Below are 9,151 nucleotides of genomic sequence, written 5' to 3' on the forward strand. Positions count from 1 at the left end.
CTATACTGTAATACTGAAACTACTTTTTTTCCAGACCATTACATATTCTCAAAAATGGAGCAAAAATATGCTCATTTTTAATGACCGGAGAGTCACAGTGATTAAGTGTTTGTGATCTCCGTAAGTACCTCATTAAGGATAACTTGGGTGAAAGGAGTAATTTGATCCGTTATTATCAATTGGCTATGGGTAACCTATGACAGGTGATTCTGTCCTGTATGCTGTAGAATTTGTCCTCAGTGCAGACTCCCAAATCTAAGGATGATGTCTGCTCTGATCATTATGGCTACATGTGGCAGCTGTTTCGCAGGTATAGTGTGAATGTTGACGTCTGTTCTTCTCACAGCCCTCCCTCACCAACAGGGCACCTGACTTGGGCATCGCCCTTCCAGCAGCGCCTGCCAGGCCACTAATGCGGTAGAACCAAGCAGTGTACGTCTTTGACCTAAGAGCACCATGACCTAATGTCTGCTGGGAGTTCCAATGTCGTCCTGGTCTGTTTTCATTCCTCCACCATGAAGATCACCTCATGTTCCACTTGTATGTGCTGCTCACGCAACCATTTCATTTGTGTTGACAAAATATTTTCTCTCTCTCTCTCTCTCTCTCTCTCTCTCTTTCTTTCTTTTACAGAAAAGTATTTTGGAAAGCAGATTCTTCTGAGCCCTATAAAGACGTTCTGCCAAATTATTTTAGTATTCATTATTGGCTCTGCTGTAAAACTCTGTGTCATAGCTCTGTCCAAGAGAGAACTGTTGCACAGCCTTCCGCTAATAAACTAAAGTAGACCAGCTATTATACTGTTGGCATCTGAGGCAGGTAATTTATACCGTTTGGAACATGAACGTTTTTGTAAAAGGAGCCTAAATTTCTTACAGGAAGAGATAGTCTTGAAATTATCCTAAAGGGGGCACTGCTGCATACGTTTCCAACAGTGGTTGAGCTCTGTTCTTGAAAAAGAATAGCTTTTCTTCACATCTTCAATACAATAAAAGTTATGCAATATACAACAATACTAAAGCAAGAGTCAGAATATTAGTGCCAGCAAGATTGGAGGCCACCAGACTTGTGTCCCTATAGTTTCGGGTTCACATCTGCAGTTGTTACATCGCAGGTAGAAGATACTGTACCTATGCATATCTGGCTGCATTTGAGGTATGATGAGGGGAAAAAAATGGACAACTGTGTCTTTTCAGAAAATAAGTGGTGAAACAATGTAAAAATAGACAACAATGACTGGAATCCCTCTGGCTCTTGGAAATGAACAGTTGTGAAATTCTGAAGCTGAAATGAGGTTTAGTTGATGTCACACTGTAATGCAATCGCACTCTGACACCCATGACCAACTCAAAGGAGCTGGGGACAGTGAGGATAACAATCGCTTCAAATAAAAACTACTGCAGAAACAGGATTATATTTCTCCTCACAGCATGTGGTACTCTATATCTCACTCAGCCATGTTTATAATAAAACTTTTTTTTCCAGTGGTTTCTGAATGTCATTGTGTCTCCACAGCATTCGCCTCCGCTGCTAGCTGCACAAGGTTACTATTACTGTAGCATGTTTAACGCCGAAAGTAAGCACAAACGTACAGTCACACAAAAGAAATGTTCTCGCCGTTGCACGCCAGCAGGGCACAAGGTAAACCGCAAGCTGAAACAGATTTCCTCTTGGGTTTTTAAAACATCCTGAGAGGAGAACACGTCCAGGACAGTGGGCCGTGGAATCTGCTGTGTTCACCTTTTTCAGCGTGGCACCCAAGCAGCACGGTTTGCATCCTTCCATGGATGGAATGCTTTGTGTCCATGTGTCTCTGTTTCCTGAACTTTTTTTTTTTTCAGGCATACTCGATTTACTAAACAGACCAACCAGAACCTCTAAACAAGTACCTGCGCAAGCGTGTCTGCCCATCACGCTAATCAGCATGGGATAAATACGAGACATTCTGTTGACTCTGCAACATTAAGCTTTCTTTAATATACGGCAAATTAAGGCGCCCTCAGATAATGGAATGCTTTGTGTCCATGTGTTTCTGTTTCTGGAACCTCACCTGGTTTTTAGACATACTCGATTTAGTAAACAGATCAACCAGAACTTCTAAACAAGCATATGCAGAATCACGCCCACCCATTGTGCTAATCAGCACGAGATAAATATGAGACATAGTGTTGACTCTCCAACATCAAGCTTTTTTTTTTTTGATATCTGACACATTGCAACGCTTTCAGATAAGGGGAGAAAGAGAGAAATTATGAAATCCTTTGGAGAAAAGATAGATTCCAGCGATGTATTATTGAACCCAAGACCAAGAACTGAACTATCAGTGCTAGTTGATTTAAAAACATACAACCCAATAATGTACGTGTTAATAAAATGACATATTGTGATACAGATATACTATTAATGTTGTGTCAGATATAGTTTTGTACTCAGGTAGTTTTTAACCTTTTGCTATAATCTCTTATTTAACAGCTGGAAATGACAAAAACTAAAGTTAACAAGTTGCTCTAGAACATCACCTTTGCTCATTTAATATTTTCATTGACCAACAACCAACTGCCTTCTGACACTGCTCATATGACTTAAATACTCCGAACCAGACCTATTTTTATATAAACAATGTCCAAAGAACATTCATTTTTAACACAACCTGTTGTGGCATTCAGTAAAATACAGTATCTGGGGCACTGTCTTGCCAATACATTCATTTCAAATACATGCATGTGGAGTCAAAACATTCTTACCAACAATAAGAGATTTTTCACCTTCTTTTCACACCACGGGAGACACGAAACACTGCCAACACTTAAGAGTGATTTCTGGCACAGGCAATTCATTCTTTTTGCAGCACACTCTTATATTTATGACGCAAGTTAAAGACAGAGACTTAATGACGTTATAAATTTATGTTGCAGCCTTTTCCTTTGAGAACAAACCTAATACAGGATGTAGAATAAAGGAGAGCCATGGAGTGAATAGCCTTAATCAGGACTGGCCAACATACAGTATGTGCAACAGCAGATCCCTCAGACTCTGGCCTTGGGCATTGGGAGTTGGGCAGGGTTTCATGCACTTTAACTTTTCTTAAAGTTTTTATTATTATTTACATTAAGGTGAATTATGGAATGACGTTAATTTGACATATTGGCCTAAAAGATGTAAATTATTACATTGGATTAATTGCAATATGTTCAGCGGTATGCAGGAGGGGGAGACAAGCAGACCCCTAGGTAGTATGGGGTAGGGGTCTGCTTGGGGGTTTTGGCTGTTTTTCTCAAATGAGAACAGCAACAGTACTCAGCTGTTGTAAATATGAGAATATGAATGGAGTCATTTAGCGTTCTTTTCACCTTGATAGCCTGATGGGTTGTTGATAGTACAGCAAACATTCTGGAACGTCTTTAGTTGTGCCCGGGGTAAAGCAGCCAGGAGATGTAGCAATAATCCCCGCCCCCCCCCCCCCCCGTGGTTATGGTTTTGGTGTTTATTATAAGATAATAGCCATGCACAATTATAACTGCAAATTTTCATATTTTTAGCTCCTCCATAACAAACCTCTCAAAAAAGTTTCAGCTTTTGCAGAATTTACAAAATGTGAATATTTTAAAAATCACTCTTTCACAGTCTTTCACAGACACAAACATGAATTTAATTAACTGATAATAATGAAGCACACCAACACAGTAGCCATAAATGACTGAAAAATATCATTTCAGAAAACAAAAAGCTACAGTATGCAAGCATCAGCATCAGAAATATACAGGCTTAATTATGTGACATATACATAATATGTTACTACAGATATATAAAATAAAATTGAAGAGAGAGAATCAAAACACTATCATGTTATGCTGGCAAACCTGCCTATTATAAGTGAACACATTCCACACAGCCAATAACATGACCACAAGCAAAAATATTCAGTAATTTGACCTTTTTCAAAGTTTTTCTGAGAACTGGGAGAAGAACAAAAGAAGATAAATTTCATAACATGTGGATATGTAACACTTAGGTCAATTTCAAACTATTCAGAATCCTTTCCTTAAGTCTACCCTTTTAACCTCTCTGTTTGGAGAACCGTAAAGAGCTTAAGTAAACGGTTGCTTTAAATGGCATGATGCAAAGAATGGGTCTTAGTGCCTTTTTCATGTTGAGCATGACTCACAGCTGTGGAAAGAGCAAAGAAGATTTTAAAAGAAATATTGCACTTAAATTAGTTTAGACAGCATGACATCAGAGAGTAATTAAACTGGTTTTTGTTGGAATTCCGTTTCCAATTCCTGAGTTCAGGTTTGTAAAGATTTCTGAGCACCTGCAGGTTTCTGTGTGTGAAATATTTTCACTGGACGAGGTTCAAAACTTAGAGGGAAAAAAACTTCAGCGGCAGCATTACGCCATTCTTCCCTCTTGGAAAAAGTGGGATTTAAACAAGTCTCTTACAAGATATCGAGCAGAATTGCAGGAGTATAAGGGAAGTCAAGTTGCTCCTCTCAATGCAAACCGTTTTCTCGGATTGCTCTCTCTTCGCTGGAAAGCAGTGCCAGAAGCAAGCGATTTGTATCACTATGGTACTGAATAGCGGAGCGGAGGAAAACGGTTTGCGCAGTTTAATTGTCCAAAGAAAACTGAATTCTAGTCTACAGTTGAACTTTTGCAAACCCGTTCATGTTTACTTATTTCAAACTGGAAGAACCTGTGAGCATTTCTTTCTCGCTGAGATTCAAAGGAAGATCAGAGGATGAAAGTACAGACACGTCTCCCTTTTTTATTGGGGTGTTGGACTCTGTTATACCTGGAATTCATCCCAACGGCATTGAGCCATATCGGGACCGCACACGGTGCATCTGAGAGCATACAGGAGGATAACACGGGCGGTGGACACGCGGGAGCACAGCCCAGGACCGGGGGTACCGTTAAACTCATGGTGGGAAATTACGGTACCTCGGTGCGGAAACCCACGAATGGAGCGCGGATCACGCGTATAAGGACCGGACCCCCGCTGATTAAGGGCGAGTCAGCCAGCCAAGTCAAAACTGTGACATCAGTCACAGCGCAAGGCAGCGCAGCATCCACTCACGTTCGAGGGGCAATCAATTTAGGAAGAAAAGAGGCAGCGCGCTCTTGGGTACCCGGAGACACTGTCAGAGCGAGCTCCGCTACTGCACCATGGGCGTTAACCGCGCACACGGGCACAAGCCCGGTAGGACGGGGAAAAGTAAAGGCAGGCATCAAAGCCGCCCCGGTGCCGGCTAGGACCGGACAACAAAAACCTGCTGCTACGCATAAGCATATCGCTCCACTGGCACAGAGGAGTTCGAAACCCGCTGACAAGTCGGGTGACAGAGATGCTCCAAAACACCCGTTGGTGACCCCACATGACTACATGTTGTCGCTGTACTGGTCACTTTCCACGGGAGAGGTCAACAGTAGCGTTCTCCACGAGGCTGGCATGGCCAATACCATCACCAGCTTTGTGGACAAAGGACAAGGTAAAATATAACATTAAAATCATATTGTACTGAAAAAAGTACAACAAATAACAATGTGAACGAAGCAGATATTGGGCAAAAGCGTATGTGGTTACGACTGAATGATGATGGGATGATGCCACACACACACACTATAATGATTTTGTTCATAACAGGTGGCTTTACAGTGCAGCAGGCTACAGGCTGTCACTTTCAGGGATTATATCTAGAATAATCTGAATGATTGTATTTTAGATAAATGTGTACAGTTCACCTGAAACATATCAAATGGTAAACAGCGGTTAAAAGTCACATGGGGATGTTCTTATAAAACGATCAATAGTTGACTTTGAGTTTGTCTTTTAATATGGCATTATAATAAATTTAAACCCGAAATAAATTTCAGGTTTCCTTGAAAAGCCTTGAAAAGATGTTAGAAGGGCAAATGCTGGGAATCGCAGATGCTTTAAATGTCAAACTAAACACTTCCCATGGTTGGTGTGATCTCACAGAGCAATTTTAAGTGTCTTTAAAAGGAAGTTGTACATTTCATAGATAAGGCTCAGTTACTACCTGAAATTTCTGTCTGGACTACTTAGACAACCGGGTGTAATGAAAAGTTTCTGTACCAGATTCTGCACCAGATGTGTTTTCCATGAAACAAACACTAATGTTCTGATCTGGAAGTGGCATGTGTTTGTTCTGATTTGATAATAACTGATCTGAATAATGAGAATAAGAAAGCTCCAGACATATTATTGCGCTGTGTTTTTATTGGTTGCCGTTTAATTTTTGGCACAGATTTTATGCATACTTTCCCCCAGAACATAACTGAGCTCTGAATCATCAATATCCAGCCGGTCTCACCTCACTTGCACAGACTGGACTGACATCTTATGAAGAATCACGACTCTTCCAATTGAATTGGATTGCACTAGAAATAAAATAACTAAAGCCTCTATTCCAATAATAATAGACAAATTTACTGAACTTTGTGTTAAATTTAGGAGTTACATAATTAATTTTAAGGGTCACATTTCTTAAATAACGTTTGAATTCAGGTCGGTGATGTTTAAACTAATAATGTTGTGTAAGAAACAAGAAGAAATACTATATTTAATATTTACTTAGTCAAAGTCTTAACACAAGGCCATATTTTCTTACACAGACCAGATTTTCAGTTTACAGCACGATTGTTTCAATAATGTTATTAGTGAAGGGATATGATTATGGACTTTAGGGTGAAATGTAATGTCAAACCAGAGAATACCCCCCTCACACACACACATACACACACACACACCCCTTCTTCACCACAATCTTTTAAAAAATGACAGCTGAAAAACGAAGAGAAAGCTTCATTTACAAATGTTGAATCCAAATGATTGATCTATTGTGAACATGACAAGTATCTAATTGGTGGTAACTGGTGTTATTGTGAGTTTAAATGTTTGAAGACTAACTGGTAAAACAATGGAAGCCCCCTTCACAAGTTTCCCATCTGTGGCAGAATAATTCAAATCCCTTGGTATTTTGGGTTTGGGCCTGTCACAGTGTCAGTAGCCTTGCTGCTCTGGTCTCTCAAGTCTGATGTACAGCCTTCGAAAGGTAAATAAACAGAGACTATAAGGCTACAAGTAGGTGGCCTCAATGTGGTATTTTCTTTACCAAGTAAAACTGTTTAAAAGAATGTTTAAACAATGTTTGTTTAATATTCCTAGCTGTTAAAGGTTTACATTTGAAGTAGTTAATGTACTTTTAATTTGTGCTTTATTTATACAACTTGTCGTTTGCACGTTTTAGCTCTGACCTCCTCTGTGTATGACCAGAAGTGGTGTCCCTGATCGCTTGTGAGATCTTGCTCTTTATGATGTCTGTTCTGTAAAAGCAGGACACTCGTTTCTGACGTGATCTTTCTTTTCGTTCTTGTCTTCTACCTCTCTACATTGTGTTATGGGTTTCTTCATCACTCCCATCTGTTTTCTACTAATGCTTTTTATCTTTTATTTTTACCTAATTTGATTTTTAAAAAAGTGAGTGTTGGCAATATAACTCAATTAAAGTTCACCACAATTACATTTTGAAATACTCATTTTGAATAGCTATGGTACTTTTGCTTATTGTTTCAGTACACATTTTAAGTCCATGTTCAAGACAAAATTAGACTCAAATCCTATTTTAAAGCATTTAATAGTTAAAACATCTGACACCTTATTCACTCCTTTTGTTTATAGTAATCTGATGATCACAATGGGTAGGAATGAAAATGTAATCACCAAGCATCACATTTCTTTGCTCCACATTTCCAAAAACTCACTGGGCGCTGTTGGCATTAGATCATAACTGGAAATCCTGGGTGATAATTTATGTCACTTACTCATTAGGCTTGTAACTCTAACTTGTACATAACTGTCTGGGCTTCAATTTCGATCTCTCTTGCAGACGATCGCCTCCCTCAGTTGAGAAGACAGAAGTATTACTTCAACATCAGCTCTCTGGAGAAGGAAGGCTTGCTGGGTGCCGAGCTCCGGATTCTCCGGAAGAGGCTGGCAGACCCCCGCAAAGCTCGCTCTACGGGTGGAGTATTCAGTCTAAAGCTTTTCACCTGTGCCACAGGTAAGCAGAAAGCAACGCTGCTCCAATCACGTGCCATTGAGGAACAAGATGCGCCCAAATGGGAAGTGTTTGACATCTGGAAACTGTTCAAGAATTTCAAGAACACTGTCCAGCTTTGCTTTGAGCTGGAGGCCTTGGAGCGTGGGCGACCCGTAGACCTCAGGGCGCTGGGTTTCAACCGTCAGGGCAGGCAGACCAAAGAGAAGGCTTTCTTCTTAGTGTTCGGCCGGACCAAAAAACGGGACCTGTTCTACAACGAGATCAAAGCCAGGTCCGGTCACGACAACAAGACGGTCTACGAGTACCTGTTCACCCAGCGACGGATGCGGCGAGCTCCGGTGGCCCGCGGGAAGAAGCTGGCCAAGCACCCCAAGCCGCGCTGCAACAGGAAGCAGCTCCACGTCAACTTCAAGGAGATGGGCTGGGACGACTGGATCATCGCCCCGCTGGAGTACGAGGCCTACCACTGCGACGGCGTTTGCGACTTCCCCATCCGCTCCCACCTGGAGCCCACCAACCACGCCATCATCCAGACCCTCATGAACTCCATGGACCCGGACTCCACGCCCCCAACCTGCTGCGTGCCCACCAGACTCAGCCCTATTAGCATCCTCTACATTGACTCGGCCAACAACGTGGTCTACAAACAGTATGAGGACATGGTTGTGGAATCCTGCGGCTGCAGGTAGCAGCTGATTAGCTGCGCAACGATCTGCTGACCACCTTTCATTGCCGTTGCAAATTTCAGAAAGACTGAGAGACTCAAACTCAGAGCAGTCTAATGTATTCTAGTCTAAGGGCACTGGACCTTACCTCTTTGGCAGCCCTTGATTTCAGAAAGCTGAATCCCCTCCATTGAGTCCAAATGAGGACAGATCACTTGATTGACACCAGTTGACTATTACCCATAATCATTTAGATTATGTTTACTAGTAACATTAGTAAATTGATCCCATAAAGTAATAGGCAAGTGCATAACACTTGGTAATGGATTCAAACTATGTTCCATATTGCAAGTATGTTCCAGATGCAAGTTCACCAGCAACGGAATAACATTGTATTATCTC

The 9,151-nt window shown here is 41.2% G+C and overlaps 1 protein-coding gene across 1 annotated transcript; it reads left to right on the plus strand.

The window, feature by feature from the left end:
• The first annotated feature begins 4,738 nt into the window (after positions 1-4,738).
• Positions 4,739-8,926, plus strand: gdf5 (growth differentiation factor 5). Its single transcript, XM_036532139.1, has 2 exons — positions 4,739-5,489; positions 7,911-8,926. Exons 1-2 carry the CDS (start codon positions 4,739-4,741, stop codon positions 8,771-8,773), a joined length of 1,614 nt encoding a protein of 537 aa, XP_036388032.1. The 3' UTR covers positions 8,774-8,926.
• The last annotated feature ends 225 nt before the right edge of the window (positions 8,927-9,151 follow it).

Source organism: Megalops cyprinoides, chromosome 6, assembly GCF_013368585.1.
Source record: "Megalops cyprinoides isolate fMegCyp1 chromosome 6, fMegCyp1.pri, whole genome shotgun sequence".
Classification (NCBI taxonomy): Eukaryota; Metazoa; Chordata; class Actinopteri; order Elopiformes; family Megalopidae; genus Megalops; species Megalops cyprinoides.